We start from the raw sequence: 23,417 nt of genomic DNA, 5'->3' as shown, positions 1-23,417 counted from the left end.
AGCAGGTTTTTGGTGCCCACTTGGGTGGTTAAGTGAGGAGGGCATCCTGGGTGTGGCTCTAAACAAAGGCCCAGGGCTGGGGGCCCTGCAGATGCACTGTGTCCCCATGGAGCCTCTGAAGGGGAGGCAGGAGTGTCCACTGAGATGGTTCAAGAATTATTATTATTTCAAACAAGACTTCATGTGTACTGACCATTTGTGATGTTTGCAGACCATTATGGCATTCAAAAGGATTTCCAAAAAAAAAGGATTTGTGTGATCTTTAACTGGGTCTTCTGAGGAAGGCAGCCTGTTTCTCAAAGAGTAAACTTAGATGATAGAGTCTTTAAAGCTTCTTTGGTGGCCTGTGGAGGAATGAAGAGGTCCGTTCAAGCAGGGAAGTGTAGATAGTCTGGGCTGCCTGCTAAAATAGTCACCATCGGATTGAAATCTTTGTGTGTGAGTGTGTGCTAGTTCAAACATTAAAGATGAGATGAACAGGTAAGAAAGTGATCATTAAATAAAAAGTACATCAGACTCAATTACCTAATAGGCAGATGTGCAAAAAGCTTGTTTCTTCCCAGAGATGGTGTTCAGCCTACCTTTAATTATGTGTTTTATCTTGGTGCTTTTTTATGCAAAGAATTTGAGATGCCTACAGGGATTTGTCATGCATCTAGTGAAGTCGGAGGGAAGTAGACTAGCAGGACTGAGACTCAAGGAAGAGCAGAGACCAAACCTGCGCCAGTGATCTGGCCCACAGGAGCAGGGCTAGCGGACATCTTGTTCTGAATCGGGGCTTCTGTCATCCGGGGCACAGAAGCAGACAGTCTCAGCTTGGTCAAGTTCATGATCAGTCAAGGAGTAGTTGGCCATATTCTTTGGGGTAAAATTATTTTAAACTAGATTCTTAAAAAGTGTATCAGAGAGCATGCAAGTGATACTGCGTTGTGACATCTTCTCTAACATAACCGTAGCCACTTAGCCCTGAGTGCCTGTGTTTTATAATGAACTTGGCCAAGACTGAGTACATGAAAACACATAATATAACATTTGTGAATGCACATAGTGAGTGGCTAACAGATGACAGTTCCCCCCGCCCAACACAGGAGATGAAGATACAGAATGACAGGTAATCACCGACTGTTAACTGCAGATCTTCTCTGTTCCTTGAATTATGCAAGATGCAATGGGTGGTTAGAAACACATATTTCATGATCTTGACCTTTCCAGCTAAATGAAAAATTGCACATACTTGGAATGACTGAAAAATGACCAGAGGGCAATCTCTGGAATAGAGCACAGGTGTTAGAGGTGTTCAGAGAAGGGGGGGCTCAGCTCTTGCCAGAAGCAATTGGAGTTGGTCTCTTGGGGCTTGGGGGATGGCATGAGCTAGGTGTTGAGGGGTTTGATTGGTGTAGACACAGGAAAAGCATGCAAGGCAGGTGGAACAGCATGGACAAGACCTGGGCTGGAGAATGAATGTGATCAGCAGAGTGAGGATTTTACATAGCTGAATCCGAGGATGAGGAACTTGAAATAAATTTGAATGGCCGGGGAACTGGAGAATTCTACAAGGCTTTAGAAGTCAGGAAGAATGTGCCCAAAGTGATGGGAATAGCCCATGGGTTCTAAGTCTGGCTCAAATGCAAATGGGGTGTTTGATCTTGGACAAGTCAGTCCTTCTCTGGGCCTCAGATCCCTTTTCTTTACAGAATTGGAGTAGATACTTCAGCTCCAAGTTATAGGAAATCCTGACTTTATTCTGAGGGTAATAGGAGGCCTCTGAAAGTTCTTGAGCTGGGAGGATGGTGATAAAGGCAGCGTGGAAGAATGTGGATTCTGAAGCCAAACTCTCTGGGTTTGAATCCTAGTTGTTCTGCTTACTTGCTGTGTAATTTTGGTAAGTCACTTAATTTCTCTATGTAGCAAAGAGAAGCCTGGTGTGCTGCAGTGTATGCAGTTACAAAGAGTTGGACACAATTGATGTGACTTAGCATACACGCATGTATTTTATATTAATATTAGACTGTATTCATAGAACCTTAGCGATTCAGTCCTAAGCAAATATTTGATTTATACAGCATCAAAGTTGAGAAAAACCTTTTAATTTTTTCTGTGTTTATACATTTGAGGCAGCAGAAAAGAGTGTCCAATGCTTCTCCTCCACCCCCAGCCTCCCCTCTAGTGTAGGAGTTTTAAGTACCCTGTCCTTGCTTACCTCCAGTGGCAGGGAGATCACCATTTTGCACAGCAGCCTCCTTACTCCTGCTTACTCCTCCTTACTTCTGTTGTTGGAAAGTCTTAATATGAGAGGGAGAGTCTGCCTTTTGCCCTCAGAATTTTTCACAGATTTCTTCCTCTTTCACACTGATACTCCTGGAGGCTCTGGAAGATATTTCTCAGTTACCTAGGACCTTCTCCTTTCCAAATTATTCCCAGTTCTTTAGTACAATTTCTAAGTACAATATTTGGATTTTTCTTAACTATTTTTCCTCTCCCCCCCTCTTTTTTTCTTTTTGCTATTCTTTGTTTCTGAGCATGGAGAACAAAATGGATTCAAAATAAAACTTTTGTTATTGGGCACCTTTTAAACTGGTTTGGACTTCCCAGGTGGTACTAGTGGTAAAGAACCCGCCTGCCAATGCAGGAGATATGAGAGATGCAGATTCAATCCCTGGGTTGGGAAGATCCCCTGGAAGAGGGAATGGCAACCCATTCCAGTATTCTTCCCTGGAGAATTCCATGAAAAGAGGAGCCTGGTGGGCTGCAGTCCATAGGGTTGCAAAGAGTCAGACACGGCTGAAGTGGCTTAGCACACAGTGCAAACTGGTTTAAATACTTTCTAGGGTCAGACTCCTTTGAGAAGCTGATAAAAGCAATGGAACCTTTTCCTGCTTCCTCGAAAACACAGAACATTCAGCATAAGGCATTGGGCTTCACAGGCCAGTATTTAGTGTGCCGAGAGCTTTTACTTAAGTAATCCTGTGAGTTGGGTGCTTTGATTAGCTCCACTAACAGGAAAAAAAAAAAACCAACTGGAACACAGAGATTAAGTTCTTACCACAGGTCACCCAGCTAACAACTTGTATGGGAGTAAGCTGTAGTCTCTGGGGTGAAGGATCTCACAGTCTCATGGGTGAAATAGTCAAACAAAAATGAGCCAAAAGATGAAGAGCTGTACAGTTGTGAAATGATGCTAATGAGGAGTGTGAGCCCTATGCCATAGGGACTCCAGGAGGTGAGCACATGCTCCTGGAGGCAGAGCGCTGCACCTGACAAGGTGAGCTGGAAATCGATGGGCAGCAGGTGTGGCGGGCAGGCCAGGTAGCAGATGCCAGAGACAAAGGCACAGGGCTGTGCAAATGCAGCTTAGAGAGGCAGAGTGCAGTGCGGCGCTCGACTGCTTTAGTCGTGTCCGACTCTCTGTGACCCTACTGACTGTAGCCCGCCAGGCTCCTCTGTCCATGGAATTCTCCAGGCAAGAATACTGGAGTGGGTTTCCATGCCCTTCTCCAGGGGATCTTCCCGACCCAGAGATCGAATCCATGTCTCTTACATCTATCTGCATTGGCAGGAGGGCTCTTTACCATTAACGCCACCTGGGAAGCCTTAGATAACCAGACTATAGTGTGAATAGGCGAATATGGTGCAACACCTGGAGAAGGCAAGGGTCGGACCAGGAAGAGCCTGGGAGGCTTACTTTATCCTACACGTAAGTATAAGCTGGAGAGAGGTTTAAGGAGAGGCACAACATGGTCAGTCCCATGAACAGAGGAGCCCGGCAGGCTACAGTCTGTGGGGTCCCAAGAGTCAGACATGGCTGAACGGCTAGTCACACACACGACATGGTTGCATTTGTGTTTCAGAAAGGTCCCTGGCTGTTTTGTGGCGGGGACAAGGCAGGCAGCAGGGGGACGGGGAGGAGGGCTCATTTGGGGCAGGTGCAGTGGGAGGTGGAGATCAGCAGGTCGGTATAAGGATACTTCTGGAATAGATGTTGGGTTTGGGGTGTGAGGTTAGAGAGAACCTGAAAATGGAACTGGGCGTTTGAATGGGATATATTTCCCCAGGTTGCAAGGACTTTAAAAATCAGACACTAAGCTCTGTCCACACATCAATTCATTTAATTTTTCAAAACCACTCTCTGCCTTACAGATAGAACACTGAAGTTCAGAGAGGTAAATGTGCCTAAGGAACAAGGGTAATAAGTGTGGGGCCTGCTTAGAACTCAGGCATTCTGGCCTCTACCCACCATCCTCAGCCAGCGGACAACACTGCTTCCTTGTTAAATGAGCATAAATGAGATAATAAGTGTGGAAGCATCTGGCTCACAGGGGGCGTTGTCAGTAATTTTTAGGTGAATGCGTGCATGCTCAGTTGCTTAGTCATGTCCGACTCTTTGTGACGCTGTGGACTGTAGCCCACCAGCCTCCTCTGTCCATGGCATTTTCCCAGCAAGAATACTGAAGTGGATTGCCAATGCCTCCTCCAAGGGATCTTCCTGAACCAGAGATCGAACCTGCATCTCTTGCGTCTCCTGCATTGCAGGCAGATTCTTTACCTCTGTGCCACCTAGGATGTGTTTATTAGGTGAATAGGGCTTAGCATTTCCTATGTTACCACTGGCAAGCCCTTTCTAAGTTTCAGAGCCTTTAGTCTGCCTACTCCCTTTTGGCCACACTCACAGCAATCCCGTCAGAAGGGCGGGTGAGATGCATGACCTTGGAAATGGGCTTGATATGTATGATCTATTCTTGCTTATTCCCATTCTTCTTCAAAGGAGGGAACTGAGGCACAGGCATCTTAGCTGGGAACACAGGTAACTATCACAGGACACTGGGTCGTCACTTGGTAGGTACACAGTGATACTAGGTTCAAATCTGTCTCCACTGTCTCCTGGCTGGGTGACCTTGAGCAGATTATATCACTTCTCTGAGTTTGCTTATTTGTAGCAATAATACCTGCTTCTTAATGTGACTTTGGAATTAAAAACAGGAAAAAAAAAAAGAATGAGAAATGAAAATCCGTGTAATGCAACTGGGTCCTTTGTATGTATTCAGGAATGTAGTTTTCTTGAAGGCAAAGGATTTCTGTCCAGATTGCTTTATCTAAGAGGAAAAGCAGAGACCAGGAAGTGTAGAAATGGGTCTCCACATACATATGGATTTGTCTGGCTTCTCCCTTCTGTAGGAAGCCTGAAGACCTTGCCCGCTCCTGGGGTCATGACAGAGCTGTGTTATTTTAAAACCAGATATTCAGTTCATCAGGGAGTATTTGCTGAATGTCTGTTAGGTACAGTGGAACTTGAGATCTCGTTAAAATTGCAGTTGCCATGGAAATGGGCCTGAGCTCACAGAAAATCCTGCAGTCCCTGGAGACCACCTGTATTTCTGATTCATAAAGGAGGGCGATGCAGCCGTGTCCTCTCCCCATGCGGGTGGAGAACAAATGTGTGTTCATTACATTCAGTCTCAGGCCTGTTGCCACTCCCAGGGTTGCTTTCCTGGAAAGTGTGGCAAAGGGCTGCTGGCTGACAGGCTGTCCCCTGAGGCAAAACCAAAGGCAAATGATTTTTGTGAATTAATAGGAGCTTGCAGCTGCACTGTAGGTAGCTCTTGCTACTGCAGGGAGGCTGGTTGGGACAACTGTGAGGGGAGCCTAGAAGAAAGAGGGATCTGGTCATTAGGGGTAGGAACAGAGTCATGGGTTTATAAAGTATTTGAGCTAGAAAATCAGACAGCAACTACTGGGGCTGTGGCTCCTGGCATAAGTTTTGGGTGGTGTATCAGTTCACTTTGATGCAATAATACTGCATAACAAAAAACCCCATTACTCTTGTTATTCCCAGATAACAAGAGTTATCTGTTGTTATCAGGTCTGTGTGTGGCAGAGGCTTAGCTGGACTCAGCTAGACTTGTCTTCAGGTTTCTGTTTGAATCAGGTGTGCTCCTCACAGCATCCCATTCTGGGACTCAGACTGAAGGAGGCATCATTCCTTGGGTCCTGCAGTTTTCCTGGTGGAGGATGGACTCTCAAAGAAACTGAGCTGAAACCCACCTGCCTCTTAAAGCTTGTGCTCAGATTGGTGCGCTCACATCACTCTCAGTCTGTTGGTCAAAGTGAGTCTTGCAGGCACACCCACAGTCTGTGTGACTGGGAGAACCCTGCCCCCACAATGGGGCATGGCAAGGGTGGGAGGGCAGGAAGGAATGTGAAAGAAATACCCCAGTCTACCGCAGAAGGTCTCCGTCAAGAGTGTCTGAGGTATTTGTTAATAACATAAATTCCTGACCCATAAACTAGATCTGGCAATTGAAAATCTTGACAAAAGCACTAGGGTTGAACTCCCAGTGGATTTGCAGCATTATCTAGGCTCTGGTGCCATGTTATGAATTGTCCTTGCATGAGTGGAGGGCATAGCTGCCTGTCCAATTGAATGTTTGAGTTGCAAGTGTGAGTCAGTGACTTAATGTTGGTCAGTGGCTTGTAGAGTTTAAAGGGCTAAGAACTTTCAGAACTCACCTTGACATTTCCTTGCCTTATGAGAAAGCAATTCTACCTGCACTCAATGCATGGACAAGCACGTTCCTACCAAATGGACTTCCCTTACCTTTTTGAGACTTGTTTTTGTGCTTGCCCTTCAGACACGAAGAGATTCTTCATCTTTCAAGGAGTAATTTGTCATTTATTTATTCTGAGCCCCTTCCCATTGATAAATCAGGCAGCCCGATCAAAATCTCTGCACATTTACAGCCTGTAAGTAGATGGAGTTGCCCTCTGTATGAAGCCAGTACCCCTATTTTTGGCATTCACTCATCCACTGACAAAGTTAAAAGACGCTTACTCCTTGGAAGGAAAGCTATGACAAACCTAGGCAGTAAGCAGAGACACCACTTTGCCAACAAAGGTCCGTATAGTCAAAGCTATGGTTTTTCCAGTATTCATGTAATGATGTGAGAGTTGTACCATAAAAAAGGCTGAGCACAGAATTGACGCCTTTGAAATGTGATGCTAAAGAAGACTCTTGAGAGTCCCTTGGACTGCAAGGAGATCAAACCAGTCAATCCTAAAGGAAATCAATCCTGAATATTCATTGGAAGGACTGATGCTGAAGCTGAAGCTCCTATACTTTGGCCACTTGATGCTAAGAGCTGACTCATTGGAAAAGACCCTGATGCTGGGCAAGATGGAAGGCAAAAGGAGAAGAGGGCAGCAGAAAATGAGATAGTTATATAGCATTACCAACTCAATAGACATGAATTTGAGCAAACTCTGGGAGATCGTGAAGAACAGAGGAGCCTGACCTGCTGCAGTCCATGGGGTTGCAAAGGGTCAAACGTGACTTTGAGACTGGACAACAACAAAATCTGCTGACCCCAGATTCCAGTGTGTGAACTAGTGAAGGTAGGAGAGGAGATGTGGGGTGTCACAGGCTCTCCCCCCAATTTCTTGAGTGGAATAATTAGAGTATTGAAATGGTGGCACTCAGTGAGATGTACTTGAAACCAGCTATTGCATACAATGTGAAGCATAATCCATGGTGGTTTTTGTTCTGTGGGAATATAAAGATTACAGATGTGCTGTGATCTAAGAAAGAAAAGCAGTTTAGAACTCCATGGATGGGTGAGGTAGGAGGGAGCCAGATCTTCAGCATCAAAAAGTGAAGGTGTTAGTTGCTTAGTCGTGTCTGACTCTTTGTGACCCTATGGGCTGTAGCCCACCAGGCTCCTCTGCCCATGGAATTCTCCAGGCAGGAATACTGGAGTGGATTGCCATTTCCTTCTCCAGAGGATCTTCCAGACCCAGGGATCGAACCTGGGTTTCCAGCCTTGCAGGCAGATTGTCATCTGAGCCTCCAGGGAAGTCACAATTCATCACAGGGTTTCAGGAAGTCTTGTTTCCAGGTGCCTAGTGGTGTTTCAGGACCATGGACAGCACACCGCACTGCTTCCAGTCCTCATTTACTTCATGGAACCTGAAAACTTCAGAACTGTGTCCGTGTGTATACTATTTATTTTGCTGGAATCTTCCACTTCTCCTCCACTTTCTGCTTTGTGTGTGTGTGTGTGTGTGTGTGTGTGTGTTAAGTCACTTCAGTTGTGTTCAGTTCTTTGCGACCTTATGGACTGTAGCCTAGGTCCAAGGGATTCTCCAGGCAAAAATACTGGAGTGGGTTGCCATGCCCTCCTCTAACTTCATGAGCATCTCTTGTTTCAGAACCCAGCTCAGACATCCTCTCCTTGATGAGATAGTCACTGCCTTCCTCTGTCTCTGTAGTAACAACTTTCACTCTCTTAATGTTTTCCTGATAGCAGCCAAGGTTGCTAAACTAGTGACTTTGGGGTAAGTTGTTGGTTTGATGAGAGTGGAACCTCATTCTTCTTCTCAAGCTCCCCAGACCTCAATGAGTTTTCTGTTCCTCTAACTTTACTTTGGAAATGACAGACTTTATTCCCACGATGCAAGAAGGAGAACAGAATTCAGGGAGGCTTCATGCTTCCCTCAGGACAGTGATAGACAAGATGCAGTGTGATCCAGACCACCCCTCCTAACTGATGGTTGTTTATTTTGCTGTTGTGTGGGTAGAAGTATCAGAAACTATAAAGGCTAATTTTCGTAAGTGGCATTCAACATGGTACTTGATGTTTGTGAAGAGAGCAAAGGCATCCTGGCAACACCTGCTCTCTCGTCACAGTTGGGGCTGGAAGGGAGATCAGTGTTGGGTTTGGAGAAGAAAGCCTTCCGTTCTCCGTGGTGCTCTTCTGCTCCCCACGATGTTTGGCCGTGGAGATGTGATGACTGCCCAGCACCAAGGTGTAGGCGGGCCCCACCTATATTGAGCAAGATTTGCACTAAGCAAGCTCCTGTTCCCAGGCAGCAGGGTTAGACTTTCAGGGGATGTTAAAAGCATAAAAGAGAGATTTCTGATCTGTCAGTCTACTCTGTCCTCCTTTTTTCATTATTTCTCCCCCAGCTTCCTCCCTTTCCTTCTTCCCTCTTTCATTCATTTTCCTTCCCTCTTTATCACTCTTTATCTCACTCTTCTTATCTCTCCTCATGCCCTTTGTCTTTTCAAACACTCTTTCTTCTCCTTCCCTCCTGGCTGTCACCTCCTTCCCTCCCACTCAGCAAACATTTGCTAAAAACTGTTTGAGGGCCCTGCGTGGTCCCTGGGGATTTGGAGATGAGTCACACAGAGCTCTTCTGGGAATGGAGGGGTATCCAGCCCAGCAGGAGATGGACACGTGACCGATGACCATGAAGTGTGATGAGCGTTGTGGGGGAGGGGTGCAAAGGGAGGCACCCCAAAGCCTGCACGGGGTGCAATCAGTTACCACCAGAAAGATCTACCATGTAGAGAGTTTGGTATTTTGCTTTTCCACCTAACATTTAATTGTTCAGCACTGTGGTTTATCCTTTAAAATCCCTGGGGAGGGACTTCTCTAGTGGTCCAGGGGTGAAGAGTCTGCCTGCCAGTGCAGGGGACACGGGTTCGTTCCCTGGTCTGGGAATCTAGGATCTCACATACCACAGGACAGTGAAGCCCCTGCACCGCGATTACTGAAGCCTGCACACCCCCCAGAGCCCGTGCTCTGCAACAAGAGCAGTAGCCCCCACTCACCACAACCAGAGAAAGCCTGTGCACATCAGTGAAGACCCATACAGCATTAAAATAAATAAAAATTCTAGGGAATGTTTTAGTAGCTGAGTGTTACGCCATTAATGGTGTGGTATCTTGTCACTCATCCTGGTTTACCTCTTCGTGTATAATTCTTCGACCCTGTTTGAGATATTATCCTGAGGACAGATTCCCAGCTCTGAATTTCTAGGTCAAAAGTCAAGATCTGTGATACAATTTGTAAAAATGGCTGAGGCATACCCTTACTAAGAAATCCCAGCTTGAAAGAAGCTGTGCAGATGATCAGTTTCTCTTCTCTCATTTCTGCCCAGTTTTGGGATGATGTCTCAGTTCAGAAGCTTTGATGGGCTTGAATTCCTCCTTGGTGAAAGCCTTTTCATTATCATCATTACCATCGTGACCAGCCCATCGTGAGCAGCCTCGTGTCTGCTTGTGGTGCTAGAGCCCCTTTGAGACAGCACCTGCTTGCCTCTCCAGCTTCCTCTTGTGGTCCTACTTCGGCCAGAGGAAGCCACCTACAGGCCCTCGAGCCCTCTTGGCACCCCCTAACCCATGCCTGTCCCCTGCCATTCCTGCTCCCTGCCGTCTCCTCTGCCACGTGGCTAATTCCTACTCACTCTTCAAGCCCAGATTCTCCTGGAAGGATTGGAGTGGAGGTCTTCTGTGCTGTTTCCACCCCTCTGTCCAAGCCCTTCCCACACTGGGGTGCAAAGGTCTGGTTATGATTCAGTCTCCCCCACTGGCCTTAGAACTCCTTAAGGGCAAGATTGTCTTTTTTTAGCTGCATGTACTCTTTTCTTAAGCAAATATTTATTGAGTGTAATTCCTGCTACAGAAAATGGCAAAGAATAAACAATGTGTAGCTCTGCTGAGTATTCCCCAGTGGCAGGCCTGGGCAAAGCACTTTATATACATACCCCTGCGGGGTTCTCCCACAGCCCTATGAGGCAGGGACAGTTATCCCCATTTTATAGACAAAGAAACTGAGGCTCAGGCAGGTTAAGTCACATGGATGGCAAATGGGCAGGGATTGGAAGCTGCATCTGTCTGACTCTGAACGTTTTGTTCTCACACAACACTGATCCAAGGACGTGAGCCATGATGAGTCTAAGTCTCTTTAGGTTACTGCTGTCACCGCGGAAGAAGTGGGCAGTTTCTGACATACCCTTGCTGTTAGATTTTTGTTGAATTTTTAATGAGGTATTTAATTTTCTTTCAAGATATTTAAACAGTGGGTTTTGTACGGAGTTTGTCATTGTTTATATCTGCTGACTGCTCCTTGTGGTAATCCTGGGAGAGGCAGGGTGTTGGTATTTTTCTTTTAAATGTGTGATTTTGATTAAACTCTTCAATATTATGCGTCATAAAATTTACTGTTTGGAGGGAAGTACAGCTCTGTAGGGTTTTTCACTCATACTTCCTGCATGAAGAAAGGGAGTCCTAGAGAGCTAGATCCTCGGGTTCTTTCTGAATTGCATCTGATTACGGGTTGTTATGGCTTCCACCATGTGTGTGTGTGCTAAGTCACATTAGTCGTGTCTCTTTGCGACCCTTTTTGTAGCCCACCAGACACCTCTGCCCATGGGGTTCTCCAGGCAAGAATACTGGAGTAGGTTGCCATGCCTTCTTCCAGGAGCCAAACCTGCCTCTCCTGCATTGCAGGCAGATTCTTTACTGCTGAGCCACTAGGAAAGCCCTCCAATGGGTGAAAATGTTTCGAAACGTGACAACAGGGTGTTTGATGGAGTGCACACTGGACAGGAAATTAGGAAACCTTGGGTCTGATCTCCACCCATGTTGACTTTTGTGAATTTGGGAGGTCAACCCATCCTGAGCTCCATTTCCACCTGCGGTCAATGGGACCTCACATTCCCTGAGAACCATTCAGCACAAACAGGCGTGGAGAGTGCCGCAGCCATAAAGTGCATTTCCTGAGATGTCTTCCAAGAAAAAGTATCCTCGTCAGATGTCCCACAGAATGAAAAGGGTCTAAATTTGGAAAAGATCAACTCAGTTCCCCTCTTGAATATTCACATTTCACATCAGCAGTAAAGGATCTGGGAATTCCTGACATGAAAACGATCTCCGCATCTCTTTAACCCAGAATTTTCTAAACTCACTGCACCTGGGAATCCCCTTTTGGATCAACATCTATTAAAACCCCACTGGGCTAGAGTTCCAAAGAATGTGCTTTTGAAAGTGTCAGTTGAAAGGCCAACACGCTACTCATTTGAAGGAAGAAAAAAGAAGTCACATCAGCTCTTGCCTTCTGCTGTGAGCTTATTGTTTTTAGAAATAGGCTGGCCTCTGAGAACAGCAAGAGCCAGGACCCTGAAGGTAGGGTCCTACACATCATATCTGCTGGTAGCTGGGGGGCGGGGTGGGGATTTCAGCATCTGATTCTAGGAAGAGCAGAGTTGGGTGGGGCTGATCTTCTGGTGAGCAGCGCATTAAACACCACCTTTCAGGATTAGCCTGAAAAGCCCTCTATTAAATGTGACAAGGCAGACGGCTGCCCACGGGAGACCGTGTTCCAGAAACCAGGCGCCAGCTGCCAGTGACTCACATTTCTCTGCTTTCTGGTGCCCGAGAAAACTGCACAACAGTCTGTCTCTGCCTCTGGATACACAGTGCCCAGGGCTCTTTCCTTCGGTCCTGGCTTCTGTCTTAAAGATAAGAGGCAGATGGTTGGATGACTGAGTTTGAAGCCCTTTCCTCCAGAGACCCTCTTCCTGGAGAACAGGACATACTTCTCTTCCTTGGCTGACGGCTCATAGTTCTTTGTCTCATGGCCGCGATGCCTTTTCTCTCCATCTTTATCCAGTCATCCTCTGAGAATCAGTTCAGGCGTTCATCCATTCATCTATCCTGCCAGGCTGTGCCCAAGGTGTTGGAGATCCAGCTGTGAAGAAAACAGATGAAATCTCTGCCCTCATGGAATCGAGTCTCTGAGGGAACTGCAGGGACTGCTGTAGGTGGTACCATCCTTCCACAGCAGCACAAATGCAGTTGGTTCCCTGTGAGTTGCACCTGCTACAGCCAGTGGGGGAACACACCTCTGATGTCAGTGCGACAAGGCACATTTTTAAACAAATGTGTAAATATAGACGGTCAGATGTACTGTGTTAAGAACTGTGTAAACATAAAGTGGGTAAGAGGTGAGGGGTCTGCAGGCGAGACAGGGGTGTAAGGTGTCCCAAACAACTCAGCCGAAGGGAGGACCCTCAGATGACATTGAGCAGGGACCTGCCTGATGCAAGTGAGAGAGTGAATTTTGCCTACATAGTAGGATTCCAGATTAAGTGGGGTCTCACTAACTTAGCCTTCACTCTGGAGGAAACACACTGATGCAAGAACCCACTGGAGGGTTCTGAGCAGCAGGCTGTAGGCTCTGTTTCTGCTCAGCAAGCCTTTGCTGGTTCTTTAGTTTGTTGTTTGTTTGTTTAGTCACTGAGTTGTATCCGGTGCTTGTCTTTTAACACTGAGCTCCCTGGGAAGCCCCAGACGGCGCTAGTGGTCAAGAACCTACCGGCCAATGCAGGAGATGCAGGAGATGTGGGTTTGATCCCTGAGTAGGGAAGATTCCCCTCAGGATAGGAAATGGCAACCCCCCTCCAATATTCTTGCCTGGAGAATTCCATGAACAGAGGAGCCTGGCGGGCTGCAGTCCAAGGGATCGGGAAGGGCTGGACATGACTGAGTGCGCATGCATGCACGCACTTCATTTGCTCATTCCTTAATTTGGGGGACAACCTTCTTTTCTAGGCTTACACAGCATCCTCTGCCTTCCTCTCGTGGTCAGTGCTGTGGGGCCACTGGGACCCACCTGAGGCGCAGTCTATATTTAGAGGGTTCCTCAGGGGGCCCTGGTGGGATCTAGCCCCAGTTACTCACAGTGTTAGCTGGATCAATGGGTACCCTGTATTGGATTTCCATTCCTGCCTCCCTTACTCCGCTTCCTGGAATCACCTCCCAGAATCACTGCTTGCCTGTAAAATGTCATTTCAGGCTCCCTTTTCAGAGGAACCCACGCAAGACCCTCCCTCTGAGGCAGCTGCTCTGAATTGTTATTGTTTACTATAACAATTCCTACCCAAGGGCTGGGGCTTAAGGGCAGAGGCTGTGCCTTATCCTTCACCACATCTCCAGCTAGGAGATAATACAAACAGTAAATAGGCACAGGACAGGAAATGTTCTTGGCCTCTGAGAAATGCAAATTAACAAATATTAATGACAGCCAAGGGTGTTTTGGTGGTCTCAGGATGGCAAATTGGAGAGGTACTATTGGAAAGCAGTCTGGTTATATTTGTCAAGGGATGCAAGCACCATTTATACTTCTGAACTCAGTTGTTAAATTTCTGAGAATTTAGCTTAACAGATAGTCCAAATTAAAGGAAAAGCTTTATACACAAAGATGTTCATTGTAGAAATATGTATCATTGTGAAACATTAAAAAAAAAACCATGGGGGAATAATTAACAGTCTATTATGTATCTATAAAATGAAATATTTTATAACCCCTTAAAAATTATGCTTAAGCAGAACATGAAATAACTTGAGACAGGCTTATGGTAAAATGCAGAAAGGACACACTGTGTGTTCTTTCTAGCTCCTAGAATTGGCTGTATTCTTTGCTGCCTCTGGGCCTTGGCATGTCAGTTCTTTCTCCCCAGGTACTCAGCATTCACCCTACTGGCCTTCTTCCTCACCCTTTGGTCCAGCTTATCTGGAATTATTTTCTAGATCTGAGCTTGTCTTACCTGACTCCCCAATAGGATCAGAAGCCCTTTCGCTTTGTGCCCATGATGGGCACCCTATACTTCTTCTTTTTTGAACCCGACATATTCCCAGATTTTTTAAACCTCTGTCTGTCCCTCACCAGCTCCACAAGAGCTCCTTCTTCTCCTGTTCTTCCAGGCTCCTGGGCTACTGGGTGCATGGGTGAGTGAATGACTAGGTGCGCTAGAATCACAAGTATGGAAGTAGAGGGAAATCGGGAAAAACATCAAAACTCTGATTGGAGGTGTTTTTCCTGGGGGATGTCACTTTATTATTTTGGGCATTTCACTTGTTTGAAATGTCTTTAAATTGAGTTTTGTTAATTTCAATAATAATGCCTGAAGAAATTCTTGTTCTATTTACAAATGACCCAGTTTCCTGCACAAATGAATAACATTTAAAAGGAGGAGGAAATGGTACAGATTTCAGTGGACTACAGAGAATTGTGGGCTGGATGTGCTATGGGCACTTTGGGTGGATTTTCTTCACAGCACCCCACTGTAAAAGGACATTTTTGAGACAATCAAGTAAAGTTGAATATGGTCCGGTTATTAACTGACCTGAAGGAATTGATGATGACTGGGTTTGTTGGGATAATGGATCGTAGCTTTTTTTTTTTTTTTTTAAATTGCCTAACATTATGTAGTAAAGCATTTATGGGTGAAATGATACCATATTTGAGATTTGCTTTAAAATATCTCAGCAAATCAAAGCTAGTGTTTAAGGGGGGAAAGAGGTGAAAGAAGGATGACGTCTTGAAAGAATCTGGATGAAGGCTCACAGGGGGCTTTTTAAGGCCATTTCTTTACTTTAGAAAAGAGTTGAAAATTTTATGCTGAAAGTTAAAAAAAAGCATTTCTTGGCTTTTCTATAATGACCTTTACTACTTTGCTTGGCTTTTCAGAGTGACCGACTCCTCATCAAGGGCGGACGCATCATCAACGATGACCAGTCCTTCTACGCCGACGTCTACCTGGAAGATGGACTCATAAAGTGGGTGGACCAAACACATCCTTTAAGGAGCCTGTCTCCCTAAGCTGCCCAGCCCTTAGAGGGAGTGGAAGGCTGGCATTCTGCCCCAGAATAAGTGTGCTGGCTCTTGTGACTCCCAGGGACGGAGAGGTGTGGGGAGGCGCAAACCATGGGTGGAGGAGGGGCTGGTGTTTGCTGAGCGCCCCGTGACGGCACCGGGCTCCCCGGCGTGGCGCTCACACGGGCCATGAGGCCCACAGAGTCCGTGAAGTACACACACTGGCCCTTCTGTTCTTGGCGGGTGGTGGGCCCCTGGGGGCAAGTGGCTGCTCACGTTGCAGAATGAGTTAGAGCCAAGGGCCCAATTCCAACCTAGCACCCCTGACTGGATTCATAGCTTTTTTTCCCTACCGGCCCAGAGTTTCTGGAATTGGGTGGAGGGGGCCAGGAGGAGGGAAGGAGGTATGTTTGGCCTCCAGGCAGGGTTCTTGTCTGGTGAAGGGAAGACATGCTTTGGCTGCCTCTTCAGCCGTGTAGGACATCTCAGAGGTGTGAGTCTGGGTGGGCTCCTAGAGCACAATACCCCTAATGGGGAGACCTACCCAACGGAAATTTATTTCTCATAGTTCTGGAGGCTGAAGTCCTGTGCTAAAGTGCCAACAGGATGGTTTCTCCTGAGGTCTCTCTCCCTAGCTTGCTGACGGCCGTCGTCTTATTTTTTTTAATTTATTTTTAATTGGAGGGTAATTGCTTTACAATGTCGTATTGCTTTCTGCTGTCCAACAGTGTGAATCGGCCAGAGGCATAGGTGTGTCCCTTCCCTCTGGAGCCTTCTCCCCCACGCCCGCCCCCACAGATGGCCATCTTTTTGCCGTGGCCTCTCCTCTGCATGTGCCTCTGGTTTGTCCTTCTCTTAAAAGGACAACAGCCCTATTGCATCAGGACCCACCCTAACAGCCTCTTTTTAACCTAAGTACCCCTTTAAAGACCTTGTCTCCGAGCACAGTCACATTCGGAGTTACTGGGGGTTAGGGCTTCAGAATGTGGGTTTTGGGGGCACTGTTCCGCCGCTAACACCAGACAGTGACTTTTACGTGGTTTCCACGTCTTACTCTGCTGCTCGGCTCTTCCTCTGGAGTTGGGAAGAGCAGAGTTGGAGATCATCTCGGATCTGACGTGGGCAGCTGGCACTGGAAGGAAGGCAGAGGGGTGTGAGCAAGGTCAACTTCAAATAGGAACGAATGTTTATTGGTGGGTCCATCCCAGGGCCGTGTATCCTCTGACGATGATGAGGATGGTGGGGAGGAGGAGGAGAGGGAGGAAGGGGCAGAGGAAGAGGAGGGAGGAGGCTGTGGATTGCCATGTGCATTAAGGGACCATCTGTGCAAAGAGCTGTGTGAAGAGTAGGCGCTCAGGGCAGCGTTGAGCCCCTCCCAGCCTCCCTCTGCCTGCCCCTCCCCCGATTTGTCCTGGATGGATCTGACCATTTCCGGTCCAGCTCAGGCCTCACCTCTTCCAGTTTATTCCCTCCCCCTCCCCCAGTTCCCTCTGCACTAAAAATGGCCTTTGGAGAACTTGCCAAGCAATTCTTCCCTGGGAAACTTGCATCCATAAATCCTCCATCTGAAATGCCTTGCCCCTCCCCCATCCTCATGTCGTGCCCCTGCCTCCCAGTTCCTGTTTGTCCTACCGGCCCAACTTGTGTGGCTCCTCCTCCAGGAAGCCTTCCAGAGCCCAGACTGTTCCTCTGTGCTGAATGTGCCCACCTCCCCCCTACCATCTCCACCAATGCCCTTGCTGCTGATGAGCGATCTTGCCTTATTGCCCGCCATCCTGGGGCCTAGCACTGTGCCAGGGGTGGATGGGACCCCAGAGTGTTGATGAAGCAAGTGTAATATACAAACGTAGACATCAGATGGTAGGGACCTCAGTCTCAGCCACGGTATAGCCTGGAACCAGAAAGGGATGGTGGGGTGGGGTGGGGTGGAGTGTGGTGAGATGCTTGGTAAAGTGAGGCTTCTGAGTCACTGCAGCTTAGGTGAGGCACCGCCACGCATTGAGCTCCTCACTTATGTGAGGCCTCTGGGGTCCTGAGCATGGAGGACAGTGGCATGGAGAACTCTTTCATGGAACCACTATTCCCACCGGCCGTGTGCAGTTGGGGGTTGGAAGACGCAGTCCAGGATATGAGCAGATGGACCCCATGCTTATAGGTTGGGCTGCATTTATTAAGTGCTTGCTGTTTGCATGAACCCCTGGAGACTTAGGACTTAGGCCACCCAGGGTATTCAGGAAATAAGCAGTGTCTGTAAATCCAAGATTCATCAGCTCTTTGTGGGAGGCGCCTTTTACTTTTAACCTTGTTGCTGTAAAGCTTTCTAAGCACTGGCAGAGCCTTTCCTGCCTTACTAAGCAGAGCAAGTGGCTCTGTCTGAACGCCTTACAGAGTCTCGGATGGTCGCGTGGGCCCAGGTCCCTGCTGGCTGAGAAGGAGGTGTGGAAGTGAGAGCCCAGGAACTGCCTGGCACGAGGAGGCTGTTATTCTTCACTCTGATTAAATCCCAAGAATCCTTTCATCTTGCGGCCATTCACCAGGTTTTACTAAAAGCCATTCAGTATGTTTGTGCAGCATTTGTTATGATTCATCGAGGGCTCCATCCAGTTTGCTGAGCATTGGAGAATCAGATGCTGATGGCTGATGATTTTTTTCTGAATGGTGGGGAGGGTGATGAGGCTGGGGACCGGTGTCTGCTTCTCCTAGCTCCTTCCTTTTCTTTCCTTTCCTTCCGTCCACATTGCCACTGAGAACCACTCAGGGAGTCCTCTTGCTAATTCATGGGGGCTCATTGGGCGTCCTGTTTAGTTTAATCCCAGTTTGGGGAGAACCTGCAACTTCTGCGGAAGGGAAGAAGGAAGGCATCTGAGCTTGGCAGGCAGAGCCTGATAGTAGCCTGGGGGAGACCGAGCTTGAATCCAGACCCAACACTGACTCGCTGTGTGGCCTTGGATAAGTCACCACTGCTCTCTGAGTTCCATTTTCCTCTTTTGTAAAATCTGAATACTTCCTCCCTCACGAGTTGTTGGCAGGAGATGAGAGAGGGTTTGTAGAAAGGCGACGATCTGCCTGGTTAGAATGGCCCCGAAGGGTAGACCTTGTTGGCGCTGTGGTGTGGTGGCCAAGTCACACAGCCCAGGATCAGACTGGGCTTTGACTCTGCTGGTTCCCGCTGGAAGGCTGTGCCGGGGTGTCTGTGTGCATGTCTGTTCTGACATGCACAGACTGTGCCTGTTCCTTTGTGAGTGCTACACATTCTGAACATCACCCTGTCGTCTTCAACAGCTAGTGTGAACGTGAATGAGACCTTCCATAAAGGGCTTAGAAAAGTCTCCTGAGGTCAGTGCATAATGGCGGTTCATGGCTCTTGTTTTAAGCCTTGGGGGTGACTTCCCTGAACCCTTCCCTTCAGCGCCTGGCATCGTTCATGATCTTGGAGATGGGCAGTGGGGAGACTGGACCCGGCAGGATCCTCTACATGATGATGGGAATTCTAGAGGGAGGAGGGTTGGTGATTAGAAGCAGCAACAGCAGCAGCAGTTGCAGTTGTGCTGGTGAAATTGGCAGAAATGCTGACATTTCCTGGGGGCTCACCATGGCCTTGGCACTGTGCTTGGACTAGACCCGCTTCCATTTTCAGGGCAACCTGTGTGATGCTCCACTTCTGTTGGAAGACCCCCCCACATAGAGTCCGGTCACCTCTGTGCCCCAAGCAGCTGGCCCAGGAGTCCAGAAGATCAAGGAGCTTCTGCTTCTCCTGTGTGTGGACTCTGGTGCCTGACGTTTGTGGTCACTGAAGCAACATTTTCCTGCATCTTCATTACTGATGTTTTTGGATAACTTAGAGAAACTAATGTTGGGGCCAAATCCCAACAGTTCAGCACAACTGGATTTCTTTTTTACAAAATTTTCTTTATTTATGCACTTTTGACTGTGCTGGGTCTTCATTGCTACGTAGACTTTTCTCTAGTTGTGGCGAGCAAGGGCTACTGCTGGTTGCCGTACATGAGCTTCTCGTTGCAGTGGCTTCTCTTGTTGTGGAGCACGGGCTCTAGGGTGCTCAGGTTTCAGTCATTGCGGCATGAGGGCTCAGTCGTTGGGTTCCTAGTCTCGAGAACACAGGCCCAGTAGTTGTGGTACATGGACTTAGCTGCTCCGCGGCATGCGGGATCTTCCCAGATCAGGGATCAAACTCGTGTCTCCTGCATTGGCAGGCGGGTTCTTTACCACTGAGCCACCAGGCAAGCTCCTGGATTTCTTTTTTAAATAACCATTGCTTGTGGTCTCAGGCGGGCACTGGCCGTGGAGGCTGTTGAATCTGTCCTGGTCTTTCTCCACCCCTGCCCCACCCCACCCCTCCACTGGCCCCTGGATACATCTCCTGACTCTGGTACCAACATCCAAGACACAGCCGATAGATGCTACAGGGGCAAGGCTTTGAGATTCTTAGGCTCTTCTTCCTCCTTCCCCAGCTTTTGGAATTTGCCCTCCTTCTCGAGGACGTTTGCACCAGCACATGGGGAATGGAAGGGCTGGTCAGTCTATCTAGAAAAGCCCTGCCACGCCCAGTGTGACTTCTTCACAGCAGCTTTTACGGTGTTAGTGCCTGGTGGTTAAGTAGCTTTCCTGAGGCCAGTGCTCACAACTGTCTTCTATGAGGATTGCAGATCTGTATCAGTTTGCCGGGGCTGATGTAAGAGTCCATAGACGGGGAGGTTTAAACAACAGATACTTGTTTCTTCCAGTTCTGGAGGCCAGATGTCTGAGATCAGGGTGTGGGTAGGTTGGTTTCTTCTGAGGCTTGGGATGCACGTCGGCTCCATGTCCTCTTGTGGTCTTGCCTGGATATGTCTGTGTCCTAATCTTCTTGACTCATAAGAATACCCGGTCAGGTTGGGTCAGGGCCCACCCTAGTGACCTCGTTTTAACTTAATGACCTCTTTAGAGGCCTTCTCTGCAAATATAGTCTTATTCTGAAGGGCTAGGGGTTGGGACTTCAACATACGGATTTGGGAATGTCAGAGTTCACCCTGTAGCCTTGCCTTTGAGGACTTGCAGAGCTAAGGGGACTTGTCACTCTGCCTCCCTGCCATCGCCCATCTCTGTGTCCCCAAGGCAGTGCCAGAAATCTTTGAAGTACTCTTGAGTGACAAGCTGTTCAGAGAACGCTGTCCCACTTGAGGCCGATGCTGGTCCCACTGCTCTTGGGTTCAGCTTTGCCCTTGCCTCCCTCTGGAAGCCCTCCCAGATCTTACAGGGCTAATGAAATGGCCCACCTTGTTCTCCCCATACCCCAGTGTGAACTGGGTTGTAATAAACATCTGCTTATATGTCTCTCCTCCTCACTGGGCTGTGAGCCCCTGGAGGGCAGGGACCCTGCCTGAGTTTTCTCTGTCCACCTGGTGCCCTGGGTGGGACTTGCCTCAGAAATGTTTATCTCATGGAACCGAAACTGCACAATTGGCAGCCTTTTTTTATAAAAAAAACCAAAGTCTGTCTTTGTTGTCTGTTTCCAGGCAAATAGGAGAGAACTTAATTGTTCCCGGTGGAGTGAAGACCATTGAGGCCAATGGGCGGATGGTTATTCCTGGAGGTATTGATGTCAACACCTACCTGCAGAAGCCCTCCCAGGGGATGACGGCTGCTGATGACTTCTTCCAAGGGACCAAGGCAGCGCTGGCGGGCGGGACCACAATGATCAGTGAGTCGTACCCCGGCTTTAGGCCACAGGCTGCGACTTCTCTTTCAAATCCCCAGCATCGTGAGCAGCATCAGGCTCTTTGCTCTGGGCACCTGGTGTGCAGATGGCTAAAGCTTTGGAACCAGTGATACAGGTATTATAATGACTATGGGGAAAGCAGAGGCTCAGAGAGATAAGTTGCTGAAATTTTCACAGCTGGGAAGTGATTGTGTCAGTCAGTATTGCTGCTGTGATAATGGTGCATAATACAAAGTTTCCAAACTTGGAAAATCATATTGCCATGGAAACCAGGGAGGAGTGAGTTTAAAGAAGGAGAGAGTGATTTGCCGTGTCCTGAGAGGTTGAGTAGAGTGAGGACTGGAAAGTCAAGTTAGCAAAAGCTAGTTTGATGCTCTATGTGGGTGGAGGAGTGAAAGGGGGTGGGGAGCAGATACTGCTCTTTGTGGCTGTGAGGGGTGGATGTTAGAAACAGGGCAGGATCAGAGGGGTGTGCAAAGCCCATTGTGGTTTAAAATTAGACAGATGTCTCCCCACTGATATGCTTTACATCTGAGACTTTATTTGAAAAAGGGATGGTGAAGTTCATATTCTTTTAAGTCCTTTTCACCTTTGCATTCTATGCCCAAGAAGGTAACATGAAGCCTCAGGAAAGGGTCCAGTCTTTACAGCTGACCAGACTCTGGGAATCTTCTCTGTACTGCTTGCTAGTTGTATGACCTTGTATGACCTTTTCACCGTCTTTAAGCCTCAGTTTCCTCATCTGCCAAGTGGGGGTATTTATACTCACTTCACAGAGTAGTTGTGAGGATTTTATTAGATAACTTACATAAAGCCTTTGTGGCAGTATGTGACACATCATAAGCATTCAGTAAGCAGTCATGATAACGATGGGGATGAGGAGGAGGAAGGTGAGATTGCAGTAACAAGTGGTGGTGGCAATGGTGGTAATGAAGACTGAGATGGTGGTGACCATTTCACTGCTGATGATTTTGATAATGATGGTGACAACAGTAACAACATTGATGTTGATGATGGTGAGAGTGATGATGAAGAGGATGGTGATGCTGAAGTTGTTGGTCTGGATGATGTAAGTGATAGTGATGATCATGGTGATGGGGGGATAAGGGATTGTCACAGTAGTTATGCTGCTATTGGAGGTGATGGGGATGATGATGGCAGGAAAGAGGCTACCATTGGAACAGCTTGGGTCCTGAGCATCTTGGGATATGACACATATTTTTCTGCCCCAGTTGACCACGTTGTTCCTGAACCTGGGTCCAGCCTGCTGACCTCCTTTGAGAAATGGCATGAAGCAGCAGACACCAAATCCTGCTGCGACTACTCCCTCCATGTGGACATCACCAGCTGGTATGATGGCATTCGGGAGGAGCTCGAGGTCCTGGTGCAGGACAAAGGTCAGTTAAAGCCCCAGAAGCGGGGCACGGTTCTGGAATCATCATATCTTTGCTGGGTCTGGTTTGTGGAGTTAAGAATTTCTTTAACTGCATCTGTTCTGAGCCCAACTGTGAGCTCTGCCCTGCCACATGAACAGTGGAAATATTGGACCCTCCTTAAAGAGTCTGTCTTCTTCTCCTTCTGATCCTTTGGAGAGTCCTTCTGTTCATAGAAAAAAGCCTGATTTCCCGAGCCTTGCACACAAGGCACCCACTGACCCAGCCTCATTTTTCTCTCTCCCCACTACACTCATCTGGGTGTTTATTATCCTGAATGCCACCCCCTGAAACCTGCTACACTGCTGGGTCTTTGTTCTTGGTATCTCTATACCTGCATCCAGGGATGCCGTTTCTTCTCTCTGATACCCAGCTCAACTATCACCTCCTCTGATTTCCCTGATCAGAATTGCTTTATCCCTTGAATATCCATAGCAGGTTGCTGGGGCCTGTTTAGCACACCTTTTCCATTGCTTTTGCTTTGTGTTTTGGATTGAAGGATGCTTGTTGCCTGTCCGGCTCTTCTGTTAAACTCTGAGCTTGTGACAGAGGGGATCATGTTTGTGCATCTCTGTATCCATCCTGGCCCTCCTCTGTGTGGGCTCACATGGGATGTCCCTTCACAGTGTGGGTACTTTACAGTGTGTGTGACACCAAATGAAGGTAAACGGAACTGAAGACCCACAGAAGCAGAGAAGAGAACAGAGTGAACCAGATATGAGTGGTCCCTCCAGAAAGGGGGTGGTTTTGAGGCTCTCTGAAGAGACAGCCTCAAATAAATGAGATGCTTCAAGGAGAAAAGGGGGATATTTTCCATTTTTAAAATATATATGCTGT

At 47.7% G+C, this 23,417-nt stretch overlaps 1 protein-coding gene across 2 annotated transcripts in view; it reads left to right on the top strand.

Annotated features, from left to right (window-relative positions):
• CRMP1 (collapsin response mediator protein 1) overlaps nt 1–23,417 on the top strand; it is a 63,753-nt gene that overhangs the window by 8,012 nt on the left and 32,324 nt on the right. For both annotated transcript variants that reach the window (XM_061145162.1, XM_061145163.1), the window contains exons 2-4: nt 15,306–15,394; nt 20,945–21,129; nt 22,380–22,544. In XM_061145162.1, coding sequence (XP_061001145.1) covers nt 15,306–15,394; nt 20,945–21,129; nt 22,380–22,544 — 439 coding nt within the window. The remainder of the gene's footprint in view (nt 1–15,305; nt 15,395–20,944; nt 21,130–22,379; nt 22,545–23,417) is intronic.

Source organism: Dama dama, chromosome 6 (assembly GCF_033118175.1).
Source record: "Dama dama isolate Ldn47 chromosome 6, ASM3311817v1, whole genome shotgun sequence".
Taxonomy (NCBI): domain Eukaryota; kingdom Metazoa; phylum Chordata; class Mammalia; order Artiodactyla; family Cervidae; genus Dama; species Dama dama.
The sequence above is the reverse complement of the archived record's forward strand: the minus strand, read 5'-3'. Positions and strand labels throughout refer to the sequence as shown.